This window comes from Pithys albifrons, chromosome 21, assembly GCF_047495875.1.
Source record: "Pithys albifrons albifrons isolate INPA30051 chromosome 21, PitAlb_v1, whole genome shotgun sequence".
Lineage (NCBI taxonomy): Eukaryota > Metazoa > Chordata > Aves > Passeriformes > Thamnophilidae > Pithys > Pithys albifrons.
In genome coordinates this window covers 6,473,669-6,492,775 of record NC_092478.1, presented here as the reverse complement: position 1 = coordinate 6,492,775, position 19,107 = coordinate 6,473,669, and the positions used below count along the sequence as shown (strand labels likewise).

General features: G+C 55.3%; 1 protein-coding gene across 1 annotated transcript; it reads left to right on the top strand.

Moving 5' to 3' along the window:
• The first annotated feature begins 1,160 nt into the window (after positions 1-1,160).
• On the top strand, positions 1,161-18,685 carry CUEDC1 (CUE domain containing 1). The gene is made up of 11 exons (XM_071575205.1): positions 1,161-1,229; positions 10,868-11,329; positions 11,806-11,933; positions 12,813-12,939; positions 14,356-14,539; positions 15,262-15,345; positions 16,246-16,335; positions 17,085-17,178; positions 17,382-17,440; positions 17,771-17,864; positions 18,056-18,685. The coding sequence occupies exons 1-10, from the start codon at positions 1,224-1,226 to the stop codon at positions 17,836-17,838; spliced, it is 1,302 nt and encodes a 433-aa protein (XP_071431306.1). The 5' UTR covers positions 1,161-1,223; the 3' UTR covers positions 17,839-17,864; positions 18,056-18,685.
• The last annotated feature ends 422 nt before the right edge of the window (positions 18,686-19,107 follow it).

Sequence of the window (19,107 nt, the reverse complement as noted above, 5' to 3'; positions counted from 1 at the left end):
GGTGCCCACTGCCCCTTTCTGGTGCTGAAGCCTCTGATTGCTGGAAACATTTCTGTCAAAGGTGCCCATCCTTTCCTCAGTCACAAAGTTCCTGGGAAAGCTTTGACTTTTCCAGCATTTTATTAAAAAAGAGTTTTCAAATGAAAACAAGGAAACAAAACCCACTGACACCTAATCTTCTCCCCCAGCTGGGTCCGTGGTGTGGCTGAGTGGCTTTGCCATGGTGGCAGTGCTGTGGTTCCCTTTGCCCTGGGGAGCAGCAGCATGAGAGAGCACTCGCTGCTTATCTGCCTGCACAAACTCCCTCTGTGTGGGCACAGATAACCAGAGATGGTGCAGCCACTGGTGTTCCAAGTGGGACAGATAGAAGAGGAGCTGGAGGGTCATTCAAGCCTGAGGTCTGGGCTATGAGGGTAAACTCCTGGGATAGGTGGGTGCTGTTGCCATAACCCTGTGGGTGTGCTCGTTGGCATATCGTGGAGTGCTTGTGGTCACAGCTGGTAGGCTTTTTGGCAGCATGAGTTAATTATGATAATTGATAACTATAAAATAAGAAAAAAACTTGAAGTAAATAGCACAGACCCCCTTGCAGGTGTGCCAGGCAGAGATGGGTCCCTCTGTTATGATGTGAATGGGGTGGCAGTGACTGTCTGGCACTGTGGCTGGAGTGTGGAGGGACGGTGGCTCGAGCCTCACCTCTGCTCGATGGCACTGGGCTTGCAGCAGCGGTTTGGGACCAGGTTTTCCCAGGCTTCAGTCCTGGTTTTGGCTGTCCTGCTGGTTCCCTGGGGTCAATACTGCAGCTGGGTGGGCACAGCAGCGTGCCAGGCGAGCCCGGGACAGGGAACCTCGCCGGCGAGACGGTCCCTGAGTGGATAGGGATGCTTGAAGGAGAAAGAAACCCACCCTCATGGGTGGAAAGCTGGCTGAAAATAACAGGAAATGAGAACAGGGGGAACATCTGGATCCAGCTCTTGCACCACTTCCGACGGGCGCGGGGCGGCTGCTGCCTCCGGGCGACAGCGGTTGCCAGTCGGTTCCTCCATCAAGCAGTCTCAGCGGTGGCATGTCCGTCCCTACCGCTGCTCCGGCAGTCCCGGAGTGCGGCCACCAGCCCCCCTGTGCCCTGCCCTGGAGCTCCCGGTGTCCGCCCCGGTGTTGGCGGGGACAGGCTGCGCTGCCCCGGCCGCGGTGCCCCCGTCCCGCCCCGCCGGCCGCCTTTGATGCGGGTGAGTGGCAGGTCCATTGTGGCCCCTTTGTGCCTCCCTCGGTTCTCCGGTCCGCACAAAACCTGCCATGGAAACCAGAGCCAGCCGCTGCCCCAGGAAACCCGCAGGCGCAATTAGGAAATGCAAATAGCAATGCAAATTCCTGCCTCGCCTTCCAGGGCCCAGGAAGTTGTCCCTGGGCCACCGATGTCCCCAGGCCACTGGAGTCCCCATCTGTGGGGTTGGGGACGGTGTGGGGACAGGACCGGGCAGGCAGCAAGAGCAGGGGTGAGCTGATTTTGGGGTGCCTGCAGCTCTTTCCCGGCCGCCCCGCTCAGCAGTAGAAGGACCGGGGCATTTCGACCCGTGCTAAGTGGTGACTCATAGGTGACAATATGACATTGATATTTTTTTCCATTCTCTCTGTTGCCCAGTGACAAACAAACAAACAAGTGTCTTAAAACCCAGAGTAAGGGCCTTGAAGGAACTGTCCCCTCCTGCCACGGCTGCATAAGACTGGGCCCCACCATGTCCTGGTTGTTGGGGTCTGCCTGGATCTTTGGGGGTTGTTCTGAGGAGTTAAAACTGTCCTTGTCATACCCTCTGCTCGGAGCGTGTGGGCCTGGCAGAGGGAAGGCAGGCTGTCTGCTCAGTGCTGAGGACCCTCCTCATCAAAGTGCAGGAGGAATAGATGGAAAAAGAGAGAAAATCCACCCAGCATTAATGCTGGGAAGCACAGGCTCTTCAGGTCTTCATTTCTAGGTGACATTTATGAGCACTGGAGAATCTGGCTCTTCCTTATGTCCCCAGAGTGTGTGTGGGTGGAGGAGGGATAAGGGGGCTGAGGAGAATGGAGAGCAGAGCAGTTAAGGTCGGATGCTTATCTGAGCAATTCTCCTCCCTGGAAGGAAGCGGGAAGGGGTTTTTTTCCCATCTTCTGGAGAAGCTGTAGCTGGGAGCCAGGGAGGTGAGGCTGGTACATGGAGGGCATCATCCACAACGATAATCTCTGTGGGGAATGGCAGACCTTTTATACCCCAATCTGAGCCTAATCTAGGGCTGTGCTGCTTGAAACCAAGCCTTGTTGATGGCTTTTATTTTTCCAAGTTGCAGTTCCTATGTACTTTCCTGTTGGCAGCTGGAGTGGTGCAGAATGTGCATCCCCATTAGTAGTGCTTTTCTCCAGCCCCTGCCTGCTTTTATTGCTGGGAAATGAGCTCTGACTCCTGGAAGTGGTATTTCTTCCTTCTGCCTGACAGCTGGTCGATCCCTGCCCTCGCTCGCACTTCCCCAGGGAAGGCACATGCAGCTGGGCATGCAAGCACACTGGGATGCAGCCTGGCCACTGTCCTTGGCCTAGGAAAGCAGGGTTGAACAGGGGAAAATCAGGAGATTATCTCCTGAAAATGGATGGAATGGTGACCACAGCCCTGGTGATGGAGATAGGTCACTGGGAGCATATGCCAGGGCCATAAGGCAGCCGTGGGGACAGGGTACAGCCTTTGGGGAGGATTCCCAGCTCCTGGAGCCTAAACTGTTGCTTCTAAAATCCTTGGGGCTTTTAACCTTCCTGGCTGGTGATTGCCATGGTCATGCCGGTGAAGATCATCTGGGATGACATAGTGATGGGGTATACCTGAATTAGTTATGTAAACTTAAAAATAATTATAGAGAAGTGAGATGGGATTTTGAAGAAGAACGTGACCTGTTTTGGTGGCTGAGCCCAGCACATGGTTGGTGGGACAAAGTGGGCAGCAAGCAGAGCCACTGCTGGGGTTTGGGTCCCTTCACTGCCCAAAACCACTGGCTGGCACAGAAGTGCTGGCACAGAAGTGACTCTGCTGCTGAGGAGACTGAGAGCTCCTCTGAGTGTTGGCATGGCTTCAAATCCAAGTTAGTGTCCCATGTAATTTCTGTGTATATCTGTGATGTGCTGTGATGGAGCAGAAGGAAAGGAGCAAAGTCAATATTTCGCCTTTCAGGGCTTTTCTCCACCCTGTGAGCTGTGTTGTGCTGGGATGGAGCAGCCTGTGCTGGAGGCTGGCAGGAGAGACCTGATGTAGGGTGTTAATTAGATACCTGTCCCTGGTGAGGTGTAGCCTTTCAAGCAGGTTCTCCTCTTCTGAGCAATGTCACCCTGTGTGAGGGAGGACAAAAGCCTGGTACAATTACAGTGTGATGCTGTGTCCCAGGACAAGAAGGGTAGCACTCGGATTGTTGGCTTGGCACTTTCCCGGGATAGCTTACATCAGCCATATGGCTTAGTGACTCATAAAAAAAAAGCCCTCCTCTGTTTGTGATTTAATTAGTCCCTTTCTTCCCCTCAGTCTTGGCTCACAGCGATGAGTGCAGTGCTGAGGCACTGTGGGGTGAGCAGGGCTCGGCCAGTCGTGCCCTCATCCTGGGTGCCAGGGATGGCTGACCATGGGTTGGCCAGTGTGTGGCAGGAGGGCATCAGGCAGGGACATTTGTGATGGCTTTATGCCATGAATCACTGCTGTGCTGTGTAGTGAGGGGCTGGGAGGGAGGGAGGTGAGCAGGGAAGCCCTTGTCCCCTCCCTGGGGACACTGGAGGCTGCCAATGTGGTGATGGAGATGCAGGACCTTCCCACATTCCTTGTGGGTCTCCCCATGCACATGGCATGGAAACTCAGGTCCTTTCCTCCTCTCCAGCTGTGGTTTGGTCCCCAAGGGAAGGGGGATCACGGCAGCTGTGTTGTGATCACCTCTAAATCTTCTCAGCAACCCCTCTGGCCAGGGGCCTGTCCTGGTGAATAATTCACAGTGTGCCGGCAGGGAGAGTTTTACTCCACTAATTTTGTTTCCATAGAAACTCGTGCGGTCTGTGCTCCGGAGCCTCGGATGAATCAATACGGGATTTTTCCTTTGCACAGTGAGCAATGGCCCTTAAACCCTGACGGCAGGAGAGCTGGAGGCTGGGCCTGGTCTGTGCTGCCTGTCCCTGCATTTGCAGGATGCCCAGGGCCAAATCCTGCAGAAATGCTCTGCGCCAGGCTGGGTCAGGGTCAGCCCAGTCTAATCCCAGTCCATTCCAGTATGTTCCTGCTATGCAAAGGGCTGGAGGAGAAGCAACTGCCTCTACTCAGGTGCTCTTTCTCCCTTTTTCCTCTCCTATCCTTTAATTTCTATGACCCTTGACCTGTAGCAGCAAATTAGCAATTGGGAATGAGCCATGCTAATTATCCAGGGAGCAGGGCCAGCCCTGCCCCCAGCCTGGGTTCGTTTTCTCCCACTCCCCTTTAGGTGCTCTCTGCCCAAATCTAAGCCAAAAATTGCCTGCCAGTAACTCCTCAGCACACCCTACCCTGAGCCCAGCCCCAGGGAAATGTCACACACCTTTGTCTCCGCAGGAATTTTTATTTTCTTTCGCTTCCAGCTGCTTCCTGATGCTTTTGTGCTGGGAGCACAAAGGGAGTAGAGGGATAAGCAGTTAAAGATGGGTTTGTGTGACATATGGCGCGAGGGCTTTGCACGGCGGCTGGCGCTGGGGGGATGCTGGCAGGCACAGGGGCTCCTGGGCTTCCCTGCTGCCAGGCTTGGGATGGGTAAACTGAGGCAGGGAGCCCGAGGTGGGCACAAGGCTGTCCCGTGGGATGGAGGCAGCACTGGCTCCCGGCCGTGCCGCTGTTGCATGAGCTGTTCCAGAGCTCTGAGCTGCTCGTTCAGCTGGGCCGTGTGTGTTTGATGTCGGCAGTGAAAGCCGGAGGAGGAAAGGTCACCGACACCAGCCACCTCCCGGAATAATCTTATATCAGCCTCTCTGCTTTGGGCAACCTCTTGGATCTAATTTATTACACGTTGATGCAAGATAGAGTTGAACAGAGATGCAGTTAAACCGTACAAAGGGATGCCGGGTCACTTTAATCGCTCACACTTGCTTGACCTATTTTTTTTAATCCCTTCCTGGAAACCTTATTTCATGTTTGAATTCCCTCAACTATTTTAGGAATGTCGTCCTACCAAGATCAAATTACCTTCAATGAAACCAGCGCAAGGCGGCCTCGCAAGGCAGGCGACTTTTGGATGAGGATCTAGTTCTACCTCATTAATGTAGGCTTAGTTTGGGGTGGGCTGAGGGGGCTGTGGTCCTGGCATGGAAATGTATGAAAGCCAGGGATTAGCGGCACAATGCTGAGGGACAGAGGGTGGCTCTGCCTTGCTTGGCAGAGAGGGCTGGGGGCACCAGGACCCTCTGGCAGCCCTGCAGATCCTGCTGCATCCCAGCACTGGCAGGGGGAAGGTGAGTGCTGCTCTTGGAAGGGCATAGGGTCCCTGCCTGGCTCTCCTGTCCCAGCTGAGTGTGTCCCTCATGTTTTATCTGAGTGTCATTGGTTTAGGAGACAGCTGGGTGCTGTGGAGGGCCGACATCTGGTCAGCTCACAAAGGGCTCCCATAAATCTGTCCGGGAGGAGGGAATGGCCGACCGGGCTGGGAAAACAGTGTGTGCCCCGAGGCAGCAGCAACCACTGCTTCTCTGAAACGTGGATATCAAGCATTCAGTGTGTAGGGCTCCCCAGTAAAGCACCTGAGCAGGAGTGCTGACAGTGCCTGGTGTTGGGACCGAGATTGCTCCATGGCTTTCCTGGCTCCTCTACTCTCAAACTCTGCTCTCAGAGCCAAGAGGGGAATTTCCTGTTGCAGAGGGTTACGTGCTGCACAGGTTCTCAAGCAGGGTTTACTTGTGCTCACCTCCCTGATTGCTTTTGCTTTTGAGGTCTTAAACCCAGCCATTTCAATATGCAGTAGAGCAAGTATTAAAGGGAATCCTCAGGTGCTTATTTGTTTCCATGAAAAAGGATTTGCTCCAAGCAGTTGTCCCAGGCTGCAGGCCCAGAAGGGGTGCTCAGAATCCCCTGAGGCGGAGAGGAAGGTGAGGAGGGGATTTGGGAGAGACTGAGAGGGCCCCATCCTGCACATCCTTGGCATGGTTGCTGTTAGAGGCTGGTATAACTTTTGTTCCTGATAATTTACTTTTCATCCCAGTCTCGGTTCTATTATAGTCACACCTGCAGCCACTGAACAGTTCCCAGACTTCTCATTCCCATATTGAGCAATCCCTTTTCAGGTGCCTGGCTGCAGCAGAGCTCAGCACATCTGCTTTGGCCAAAGCCATTATTTCTGATTTAACATCCCTAGTTTTGAGACTTCCTCCAAGAGTGTTCCCCCTAGGAGCTGGGGTGGCTGTCAGCCCTTGTCTCTAGATAATCCTGTGCTTGGAAATGCTTCTGCACGTCTGCTCTGCATCCCCAGCCAAGGCACCACAGGCCGGGGCTTGCAGCTGCCACAGAGTGATGGGTGCCCTGGGGGAGTTGGGGACTGCTGGGCTGGGGGAAACCAGCACTCAGTGATCACCCCCATCCTGGCTGCAAACCGGGGTCAAGGCTTCAGCATGTTTCAGGGATGATCTGCAAACACAGCGTGGCAATAGTGGGGAAGAGGGTCTGGGCTAGCTCAGCGTAGTTTGAGCAATCCCATCTGCTGTCTGAGCCACAGCAGGCACTGGGGAAGGGAATATTCTTATTTGCACTCGGTGCCAAGGCTCTTCTCTGAACAGCAAAGGCTGCGAGCAATCAGTCCCAGTGCTTTTCCAGCTGCTGGCTCCTCCGTTTGGGCTGCGTTCCTCACAGAGCCGAGCAACTGTTGTTTCCAGCATGACATTACCGGTCTGACCAACCTCCGGGATTATCCAGCTGCTCTCTGTGCCGTTCCTGGATGGCTGACGGGAGGCAGCCTGTGCTCCTTGCACGGTGCCTGGTCCCAGAGCTGACCCAATGCACCCGCAGCCCCTCAGGCCGTCCCTCCATGGGAAAAGCCCAATGTGGGGAGGTACCGAGTGAGCGAGTGCCCGCTCCCAGGACTGGGTGGAACCAGCTGTACCCAGGCAGGATGCCAGGGGCACAGGAGGATGTGCCCCCCAGGCTGTGAACATTATCCCTCCCTGTGAGCCTGGCTGAGGGTTTCCCGTGGCAATAAGGTCTCGTTCTTGGCTCTGGCTCGGATCTGACCTGTGCAAGTTGTTGATAGCTTAGGTGGGAGAAGAGCTGGGTGCATCCGTGGGCTGACATGGGGTATTCTCCTCCTGAGGATCAGCTTGTGTTTGGACACATTTGATGGTTTTAAGTGGTGAGCTCAGGGCGAGAGCTGCACCCAAAGGTGTGCCAGTGCCTGAGCACAGTCTGCAGTGAGACAGCAGCTGTGGAGGGATGTGGGAGAGCATCCCACACTGTCCTGGCTGTGTGGTGACACCAAAACCTGTGTGGGCATTTTCAGTACCAGCCTCATCCCAGAACACAGAGGCACTTGGATAAAAGCTGGTGTGGATGTGGCATCAATGCAGCCCTTCCTGCAGGGCTGACAATGGAAGGGCTGGCACTGGGATGTCACCTGGCACTTTCAGGTCAGTGCTGGGACAGCTGCCAATGCTGGATGTGAAGGTGGCTCAGCTGGGCACTGCCACTGTATCCCCAGGACAAGCCAGGACTGGGCACTGCCTGTGCCCTGCCAGGATGGGAGGATTTACTCCATGCTGCCAGGGCTGGTGGGGGGCACAGGGGCAGTGCCAGCCACACCAATGTCCCTGCTGCCACCTGCTGTGACCTGTGGTCGGGGACACGCGCACCCGGAGCTTGCAAAGCCTTTAAGCTCCTCCTGTGATGGATGCAGCAGAAGGGTGAAGGATTACGCCTGTGCCTGGGTTTGGGTGAGTGAATAACAGCATCCAGAGTCCCTTCTGCAGGATAACAGGGTGAGAGCTGTTTTCAAGTGGGAAGAAGGTTGACCAGGCAACAGCTACATGAGTCATCACAGCCCTATTCTGCAGATGGGGGACACGAGGTGAAAAGGACCCCAGCCTGTGCCCTGAGCGCACCCGTGCTCATGCCTGGGCTGCAGTCAGGCATCAGCTTCTTCTTTCCTTTTTTGGGAAATCCAAAGGATTTTGCTTTTCCTGGCATCTTCCCAGCCCCTCACTGACATCACAGAAATAAGGGCCAGGAACGTGCTGAGCCCCTTCCCTGGGGGTCCTGCTGCCCTCCCCACCTGGACACGCTGCTGCAGACATGCAGGAACTCAGGAGGATCCTCAGAATACAACTACCAGGTGATCTTTTAAATCAACTCCTGCCAGTGAGGCAACTTGCTTTTCCCTGGATTTTAACTCATGCTGGTATAGTGGTTTGCATTTCTCTGGACTAGCAGCAGGACTTTAATAAATAGACTTAAAAGCCTTCATTTGTGGTGTTTCACCGCTGTCACCTCTGCCCACAGTGGTGTGTGCCCACAGGGCATGTGGAGCTGCCCTGGTCTGTGCCAGGAGCACTGGCTGCACTTCGATGTTGCCAAAGGTGCCCTTTGCAGCAGCCCCTGTGAGCCCCAAATCCCCAGAGTGTATCTTCAGGGCTTGGAAGTCCCATCAGCACATTCCTTCAGGACTGTTTGAAGCCAGATGTGCAGCAGAGCCTTTTTGGTGTGTAAATATCTTGTCCTCATCCCTAATTTCATTCGTCTTCTGACCAGAAGCTTTCTGTTGCTCAGCATGTTGTCACACTCAGTCACGCTATCCAGCACTTCTGGGGAATTGTCCCAGACTCCCATGCAGTGTTCACTAACACCTCCCCACAGCAGAGGTGTTGGCATCAGGAGAAGCCCAGAGGGATGGCAGGGTGATTACCAATTCCTGGCATGGCCATGGCCCTCATGGTTACAGGGAAGATCTTAAATACACACTCAAAGGTCAAATGCTGGGAGACAAAGACCCCTCCAGCCACAGATGCTCCTTGTTACTTTATAGATGTGATGATTTTAAGGAAATCTAGGGATTTCCAGCCTGATTTTGGGGGCTGATTTTGCTATTTGAGGTTTATGGCTTGGCATGGCATTTCTGAGCCAACAGTTCTCCACAGAAACTCTCATCTCTATCTGTGGATCATGTGTGTTTGCAGTGTATCCCATATAAGCTGTGTTCCCCAGGGACCCCAGCCTCTTCTCCCATCCTCTTGAAGTAGCCAGATCTTTTGAGGTGTGTACCCTCTGAATGTGTTACAACTCAGTTTAATACGTGACTAAACCAGCCATGCAATATTGCAATTAAATTTTAATTCCAGAGGTGTGAACAATGCTGGCTCTTTGCTGGGAATGAGTCAGGGGAGTGGAGGAGGAACCGAGCAGCAGCATTTTATTAATTGACTCCAGTGGATTTATTTGTCCTCAGTGAATAGAGCCAGGCAGAGCTGTTGGAATTGTTCCTGCTCTGCTTGCACAGTGCTGCTCCTTGCCTGGCTCCTCCAAGCCAGAGCAGATCCTGGGGGGACAGAGAGCAACAGTGGGATGGAGACAGTTCCTGGATGAGTGATCACTTAAATGGATATTAGTGAGCAGGAATGAGCTGGAGGCTCCTGATGCTGTTTGGAAATGGCCCCTCGTGCCCGTCAATGAACCTCCTGCTGCTTTTCCACAGGTCCTGTCTTGCAGGGCGAAAAATTGCCATGGGAAGGTGGCCCTGGCTGAGGGCCCCCTGGCACCGTGCTCAACCCAGGGACCCTTGGCCGAGCTGCAGGTTCTGGTCAGGCACTGGTGCTGGTGTCACAGGGTTGCTGTTGGTGCATCCAGATGCAAATGTTTCCAGGATTACAGAAAAGACAGGGAAGGAGAGCGGAGCGTGACTGGAACAGGAATCATCCCCTGTGATTCCTCTGGAACTGAGCCAGAGCAGCGCTGTCCCTGAGGATGAAGGCTGGGGTTAACCAGTGTGGCAAGAGTGGACCTGCTCCCAGAGTTCTGGCTGAGGTCCCCGCGTTTTGCAAGTGTGTTTCACTCTCAGCAGCCTCTGGAAGCCCCTGGGAACCCCTGGGAGCACCCCGGGGCTGTGAGCTGGCACTGTGGCCAAGGCCAGGCAAGCACTGAGGATGTGGCTGTCACATACGGCCTGGCTCCAGGCAGGGCAGAGCCTGGGTGACCTTCAGAGATGACTGCTCCTCCTAATGGCTTGGAATCTGATTATACCCTGTTTTGCTAAGAAATGTGCTTGGCACGTTCTTCTGCATTAAATACCATTTAGGGACAGTTATCCTGAACTCTCTGCCTGCTGCTTAGGAAAAAGCCTTTGAAAATGATATTATGGATCAAAAGTGTTCCTGGGGTAATTCTGTTTCAACAGTGGAGTTAATCCAGAACTGAATTTGGCCCTGCATTTCCAAACGAGAAGCAGTAGCTGTATAATCTGTTTATGGTTTTAAAGTGAATGTTAATCTTGGATTTGGTGGCTTTTCCAAAGAGTCGATTTGCCGTGCTGCGGAACATTTTAGCCCCCTACTCTGACACCCTCTGAGTTGTCTCCATGTTTTATTTTAAAGAGCAATTTTACTGTGTTTATAAAGACATGTCAAACATGGAAATGTTAAATCTGGGCAGCCCTTGGCACTGAAAGTAATGCCATTCTTCTTGCCTTGCATTTGCTTGTACAGCTCCCAGCATGGCACATCCACGCTCTGGTGTACCAGACCCGCTGCAGGGATTGGACAGTCCCATAAGGATGCAGTGGGATGGGGTGAATTGAACTGAATGTCCTTTGATGTGATGGGGACCTCGCAGTGCCTCTGGGTGCTGCCCTGTGGGTGACTTTCTCCCCTTTCCCCTCTGCAGGTGGGAGGATGCTGCAGTGTGCCGGGGGCTGACCCGCGGAGCCGCTGGCCGCGGGGAGCGGGACCCCCGCCACCCACCCATGGTCCCCGCTGGTTGCTGGGGCAGCCCCCCGTGAGGAGGGCGGTGGGCACAGCAGGACCCTGGCCCCCGTGCCCCCACAGCTGCCCCACCATGACGAGCCTCTTCCGCCGGAGCAGCAGCAATGGCAGCTCCCGTGGCGGATCCTCTGCCCAGGAGCTCAACAACAGCCGCCCCGCCAGACAGGTCCGACGGCTGGAGTTCAACCAGGCCATGGAGGACTTCAAGACCATGTTCCCCAACATGGACTATGACATCATCGAGTGTGTCTTGAGAGCCAACAATGGCGCAGTGGATGCTACCATCGACCAGCTCCTGCAGATGAACCTGGATAGCAGTGGCTGTGATGACAGCTCAGACTCAGAGGACAGCATTCCCCCCGAGGTAACCTGGGTGGGGCTCCCCTGCCTAGGCTGCCGTGGCTGGGTTGTCATGAGTGGGCACCTCAGTCTCATCCTGCCTCCCTTCTGCCTGGGCACGGTGCTACTCAGCTGCTGCAGGCAGGCAGAGGTTTGAGTGCCTATTCAGCTGGTCTGGAGCACACAGCCTGCCTGATGTGTCTTGGGCTTAAGTCAAAGTGCTTTTCCCTCTCTCTCCTACCCCAAAACCCAACAAAGACCCTTCTGTTGCTGTCAGAGGGACTCCCCAGGGCTGTGTGCGCCCAAGGACAGGCTCACTCACCCTGATGCAGTGAGAGCTGCACCTCCAAACTCCACCAAACCCTCCGTGCTGCAGGAACCAGTGCCACGAGGATGCTCCCATCCTCTGCAGTGTTGTTCAGCCTGTGCTGTCCCTGCTCTGCTGCTGCGCATGGGGAGCATTTCCCTGTCCTGCCCTCACCCCGTCCTCTCACCCTGCAGATCCTGGAGCGGACCCTGGAGCCGGATAGCTCGGATGAGGAGCCCCCTCCTGTCTACTCCCCTCCCGCCTATGACAGCCAGGCATTCAGCAGCCGCTACCCCCGTGCACCGCCCACCCCCCCGCCCAGGTGAGCCCCCAGCCCCACACATCTCCTGCTCCTGGTGCACCCTACGCCGCACCCAGGGGCCAGGCTGCCATCAGCTGTCCCTGGCACGGGGCATCTGGCCCAGTTTGTTAGAGTCCAGAGGGAGGAAGGCAAGGGAGACGAATGAAGCTCACAGCTGGCTCAAAAATCCCTGTGAGGCTCTAAAACATGAACAGCTGAGAGGCCCAGAGAGCTGCTATGGTAGTGTGTGGAATGGCAAAAATCAGCTCCTGGGGATGGGGAGTGCTCACTCCAGCTCAAAAACACCAGGTGCTGGGCAGCCGGGGCTCTGCATGGTGCAGCTCTTGGCACCACAGACCTCAAGTCAGTTTGACTTGCTGCTGCCGGGACACTGAGCCCTGGGGTCTGTGGCCTGGTATGGTGGGGGCTCTTCCCTGGCACCACCACTGTGGCTGTAGGTGTGGGGCTGTGGGACAGCAAGTGTGGTGCCCTGGCCACCTCTGTGCCAGCTCCTTGGACACAGGCTCTGCAGGCTGGGTGTGACATATGGTGAGAGACCTTCAGCAGCAGCGTCAGGAAATCCCTGCAGTGCTGGGGCTCCACCAGGCTGGTTTTTGGGGGTTTGGATGAAACGGGGAGAAGGAAAACCCAGCCTACAACGTTGCAGGGCAAGGCTTCAAATACAGCTCCCATAGATTCCAGTTGCACTAGGAAAGCCTTTCAATCTCCGGAGCTGACACCAATGCCACAGGTTTGGGCAGTGTGCTGGGGTTGTCTGGTTCCCAGGACTGCTGGTGGAGCTGAGTGAGTGCTGCTGAGCCAGGCCCTGTGCCCTGCTGCTGTGGCAGGTGTTGGTGGGTTTCTCCCTCGCCAAAGGGGCTGTCTGTCCTTGCCCCACAGGACAGATGTGCCAGGCCCTGGCAGCACCCCAGCACCTGGGCACTACAGGAACTGGAACCCACCACTCCTGGGTAACCTCCCTGACGATTTCCTCCGCATCCTGCCCCAGCAGACAGCCAGAACACAGGTGAGGCTTGCTCCCCTTTCCAGCCTGCATCCTGGCTCCACAGTGTGGAATGGATCACTGATCCCCATCCTCAGCCACCCTGAACTGCAGCACCAGCACTCTGGAGGCATTTGGGTACTGACTGTGGACTAAAACAAAAGCCTTGGAGCAGGTCTTGTTCAAGGCGAGACTGAAGTGGGCAACGTGTGAAATGGGAATCTTTCAGCCAGGCTTTGATATTTTTCCTGCCAATGTCCCAGTCATTAGTGCCAGAAATGCCACTTGTCATAAGCACCTAATATTTTCAATTATTTGAAAATCTCACCTGCTGCCCTGGTGAGGAGCAGCAGGACCAGTAACACACCTGGGGAGAGCAGCACCACCAGGGCACTCAGGGGCTGCTGCAGTGGAACTTGAGTGGGAAATGTAGTGCAAGCCAGAGGAATTGACCCTGGGAAATCAGAATCCCTATATGCTTTGTGGCAGTTTTGAACCCACAAGATTTGGGGGCTGCGGCAGGGCAGGAAATGGGCAGCACCCTGTGGGGAACAAGCTGGGCATCCAGGTTGGCTCCAGGCATGCTGCAATCCGGAGTGTCCCTTGACCCTTTGCTAACACTGAATGGGGCCAGCGCTCTCCTGGCACGCAAGGGGCTGAAGGGGCTGCAAGACACCTTGCTCCTCCCTCCATTTTCAGCTCCAAAGGCAGCCTGCCACGTTTTCATGAATGATTGCCCTGCAAGCTGAGCTTCGTGGGCTCTATTACCTTTCTGGGAATAGGAGCATGCCAATTCATTTGGGCTCAGGGGGAGGAGAGGAGCAGCTGCCCTTTTCTTTCCCTGGTAATTGTGTGCTTTTGCTTTTTATGACTCTCTGGGAGCAGCTACAAATCAGATAAATATTGTAGGCAAGGCTGAGGCTGTGCTGTAGCACGCGGCTGTGCAGCTCCCCAGGTGCGAGGCATGATGCGCCTTGCACAGGGACGTTTGTCAGCGGGAAATTGCAGACTCTGCTTTTTTAGAGATGAGAGATAAAAGCAGCAACACTGGCTGAGACCCTTCTGCCTCCACACCAGGTTCTGTCATGGCACAACCCCACAGTTTAAAGTTAAAAATACGTGCAAGCCTGTGCTCTGCACAGGAGCACTTCTGGCTCCAAGGGGTTCCCATGGGGGATGTCCATCCCCTCTGCCCTGTCCCCCTTCCTGATGGGCAGAGGCAGTGGTGCCTGTCCTCCTTTGTCCTCTTTGTAGCAGCACCATCCCGAGGGGACAGTGCCCTAGGAGGGAGGGACCTGCTGGGGAGGAGCAGTCGGTGGCTGTCATGGCTGGGAGTGCAGCTAACAGGGGCAAAAGGCCAAGCAGCCCAAGGCACTGCTGCAGGGATCCCTGGGCACTGAGAGCACTGCCCAACCTCTGCCATGTTTGGCTCCCCTGCAGGGCTCCCACGGCTGCCGGCAGCCCCTGCTGAGGGGGCTCGTCCCACGGGGCCAGGGCTCCCTGGAGCAGGAGCGACGCTGGAAGCAGTACCTGGAGGACGAGCGGATTGCGCTCTTCCTGCAGAACGAAGAGTTCATGAAGGAGCTCCAGAGGAACCGGGATTTCCTCCTTGCCCTGGAGAGAGGTGAGAAGTGCCTTCAGGAACTTCTGCTTTTTGGGTGTGTGCCCACCCCGTGACACTGCTGGCAGCATTACCCTGCCCATGGCATCGTGGCTCGTGCCAAAGCAGAGCTATGCAGGATGTGGCCAGGCTGGTGACCTGCACACACTGGTGGGCTACTTCCTGGACTCCAAGCAAGGAGCTTTGGAAATGCCCTGCAAGCTCTCTCCATCTGTGCACCCTCCCTAAGTGCTGGCAGGGCTGAACTGGAGAGCAGTTTTCCCATGGCTACTCCTTCCCTACCATGCTTCTTCCCAGTGAGCTGGTTGCTTGTCCAGCTCCATGGGGAGGGCTTGAGTGTGGTTTTACTGCTGCTGAGCACAGAGCTGCCCTTCCACTCCTTCTGAGCAACCCAGCTGAGGGCCCAGCTCCCTCAGAGGTCTGACTGGTGGTTTGCAGAGTCCTGGCAGCACCTTCACTGCAGGAGGCTGGGAAACCACAGGTGTGCTCCCCACATGTTGATAGTGGGTGGGTAGTTCCTCTGCTGTGGTGAAGAGCAATCCCCCTCTGTGTTGCCGGCTCCCACAAGGGACTTGTGGTCACGGTGCTGACGGGAAGCCCCACCTCCCTCCCTTGCCATCAGCCTGTCCCTCCACAGCTGCAGGGGCTGTGATGGGAGAGGGGAGGGAGCCACGCGCTGTGCCTCGAGGGTCTGATCGACGGGTGCTGTGCTTTTTGTTTTGCAGATCGATTGAAATATGAGTCAAAAAAATCCAAGTCAACCAGTGTTCCTGTCAGCAACGACTTTGGTTTTTCCTCCATATTATCAGGTAACTTCCAAGACACATGTGAGCATCATCTCTCTGCAGCAGGATGCCCCACAGCTCCTGCAATCCCAGCCCTATGCCTGGCTGCCTTCAAAGTGGCTGTGGAAGGGGAGGAAATGGACTGATCCCTCCCTGCTACCTGCCCAGCACAAGAGAGGAGCTGGTGGGTGATGTGAATGGATGCTCCTGCCCTCCCCTCTTGGAGGTGCTCCTGCATCCTGCCTCTGTCCATCCCTGCCCTCCCTTGCCAGGGCTGGGCTGGAGCAGAGGATTGTGCCTGGGAGGCATAATGACTGTTCCCGGGTAATCCTGATTAACCTCAGTGAGGGAGCAGCTGCCCAGAGCCAGAATTAGAGCTGGTGTCTGTCGATGGCCCCGTGCAGGGTTGGGCAAGATGCAGTGGCTTTGTGCATCACAGAGCTCTGGCTGGGCACACAGACCTGGAGGAGGGCCACAGGACATGGCTCTAGGAGTCTCTGGTCCACCTGACTGAGTTAGTAGTCCTGCTCCTGATCCAGTGACCCTACTGTTCTGGGTACCACAATCCAAAACCCAGAGTGCAGTTAATGCCTGGGATAATTTGGGGCTGCTGTCCCTGGAGCAGCACAGAGGTTCTGGTGCTGGGACTGAGCCAGCACTCACCCCACATCCACTGGCATGGGGGTCACAGTGAGGCAGGGGCTGCAGGCCCACATCTGCACCCACTGACATGGTGGGTGTGTCCACAGAGGGTCCTTGTCCAGAGCCAGCCCGATGTGGCAGTGCCCTCATCCCTCCTGTTCTTGCTCAGCCGTGCTCATGGCAGGGCTGTGCTCTGCTAGCGCTGGAATTGGGTCATGGAAATGATTTGTCTCAAGCCTCCCCTCATCACACACTCCCAGTGACCAGATGTTTGCCTTCCAGGTGATGTAGCCCCCTCTGTAACCAGCGAGGCTGGCGGTGCCGTGTCTGATGATGCCTTATTCAGAGACAAATTGAAACACATGGGAAAATGTGAGTTGGTGTGCAGGCTCTGTGCTGGCAGTGGTATGCCTGGGCAGCTGGAGGGGAGCTGGGAGTGAGGTAGGCAGGGGGAGAGGTGACAGCAGTTTTCACCTGCATTTCACAGCCATGGGCTGGTGCATCCCCACCCTGTGCTGCTTGCCTAGCCCTTGCCAGTGGCAGGGTGCTCCTGGGCTGGGCACTGGCACAGCAGGTGAGAGGGAGATCTGAGTCCTGCTGCACCAGTTCTGCACTGTCCATCCATCCTTGGTGCACCTGTGGGTTTTGATGTGAGTGGAAGATACAGGTGGGGTTGGGTAGAGGAATTTGTGGCCAGGGTTTGTGTGAATCTTGAAAAGGAAGTTGAGGGTTTGCTGTAACTGTCCCTTTTCCAATCCCTTCCTTTGAAAGTCACAACCTGCTTCTCCCAACACACACTAGATCGAGGTCCTTGGGCAGCCTTAGCTGGACTGCAGGCAGTGGGGACACAGAAGGGTGGGTCAGTCTGGGTTGGGAAGGTCATAAAAATATGCACAGAATGGTAAAACAAGAGGCCCTCCTACCAGGGCCAAGGCATCCCTGTCTCCCTCTCAGAGCCTGGCAGACTTGTGCAGTCCTGGTATTCCCAGGCAAACCCAGGGCATTGCCATAGGGTAGTGGGGGGCTCTCATGCCCTGGCCCTGCCAGTCTCCTCTCCATCCCTGGTGGCAGCTTTGGGAAGGGTTTTGGGGTGAGACCCTGACCTGGCTGCTTCCTTCCAGCCACACGCAAGAAACTGTTTGAACTCGCCAGAGCCTTCTCCGAGAAGACGAAAATGAGAAAATCAAAAAGAAAACACTTGTTGAAGCACCAGGTGTATCCTAAAGGGGGCTGGGGAACTGGGGGAGGGCACAGGACTGTCAGAGTGGCCTCACTCAGGTGCTCCCAGTGGCTCCCCAAGGGCATGGTCTGGCTGGAGCCTCCCAGCTGCCTCATGGCTGGGTGGAATGGGAAGGGTGATTGTGGTACCACAGCCACATCCAGGCCCCACAACTGGTTTTCCTTAGCAGAGGGCACAGGATGGGGACGGCAGCTTCCACGGCAAATCTTCTTGATGACGTGGAAGGACATGGATATGGTAAGGAATGCTGTGCTGGGATGACTGTGCTGTGCGCGGTTTGGCTGGCTGGGTCCCGCGGTGCCTGGCCCTGGGTAACCCCAGAGATGGCCCAGGTGTGACCACCTGGCAGAAATACCCTGTGAGCCAAAACCTTCTTCCAATGTTCTCACTTCTGGCAGAGAATCCCAGTGTTCCACTGGGAATTGTCTGTCTGAGCAAGGGAGTTCCTGCCCTGGGACAGGGGCTGGGCTGCCCCTTGGAGCATCTCACTGGAGCTTGGACCATGGTGCAGTGGCCAGTGTTCTGGTGTGGAGGTGGCTACAGCCCCTGCCTGCCTCTGCCTTTCAGATGAAGACTTCCAAGCACGGAGGCAACAGCTCCGGGAGGAGGAGGAGACACCAAAGGAAGGGCAGTAAATGGTGAGAGGCACCTGTGGATGTGTGTGAGTAGTCATGTCCATCTGTCCTGGCTGGAGGAGGGGCCACGTGTCCTGGGTCGGGTCCAGAGCACGTGTGAGTGGGGACAAGGCCCATCAGTGGCCGTGGGTGCCATGGCTGGTGACAGCCCCAGGTGCTGGTCACGGTGTGGCTGAGGCTGAGCATGTACTGTTCTCCTTCCTTCCCCTCCCTGCAGGACCCAGCACTGGGGTTTCTTGCTGGCACAGGATGTGCACGAGGCTTCATCAAGAGATGGCTGAAAAAGGAAAAAACAACCCAACAAATCACCCAGATTTTGGCTGTTCCCCCTCTGCTGTACTCCTCGGAAGTACAAGTATTGAAGTGAGGCACAATGTTTTCTTACCAGCGGTTTGAAAACAACTTTTCCTATCCAGAAAATCAGCCAAAAAGGAAAAAAAAGGAAAAAGGAAAAAAAAAGTGATCAGCTGCTGTAGGTGGCTGTGGAGGAGCCAGTGGAGCTCAGACTGGGGAGGAGCAGTCCTGCCTGCTCTCTCGGTCAGAGTGGCATCGCAGGAGGAATGAAATCAGTCCTACTAACGAGGATCCATTCACACGTGGGGTCTGCTTGGCCAGAGCACTCCTGAACATATCTGTAGTGGTCTGATGCAACTTTACTCTGCGCACACCGGAACAAAAACCACGTGAGAAAGGGAAGCTAACAGCTGTTGTCTATTATTGCTAGGAGTAATGAGCAGAGATTCAGATCAGGTAATAGTCGAATAATATAAATTGTTTATAAAGGAAAGGCCTTCTTTTCCTAGGCGTTTCACTTTTAATTAAACATTTGCCTTCGGCATTGCTACAACTGCCTTGAAGTTGGGACGCTTTGTGCTGCTGTGGGGCAGCACCAAGGGCTGGACTTTGCACCAGTTTAACCCTCACTGATGGAGCAGGACACGTCCCGCAGGGTGTGGGGTGCTGGGGGTGGTCCTGGAGCTTGGAAACTTCAGGGATGCCCCTGCTGTAGGTAAGAGGCAAAGCCTGAGCTGGGTGTTTGCAAGGCTGGTGGAGGTGTTTTCAGCATGGAGAGTTTGTACAAGGGCTTGGGGGCACTGCTGAGTCTCGTGTGGGGCAGGAGTAGAGCCCCTTCTCGTGCCCACAGTGCCGGAATCACTGCAGCTCTTGGAGATGCTGTCAGGCTAAAAATAATTACATAAACAAATTCCTTCGCTGTGTAAGTACTGAGTGACGAGCGTAAAGTCAGAATTCGCTCCCGCCAGCACATTT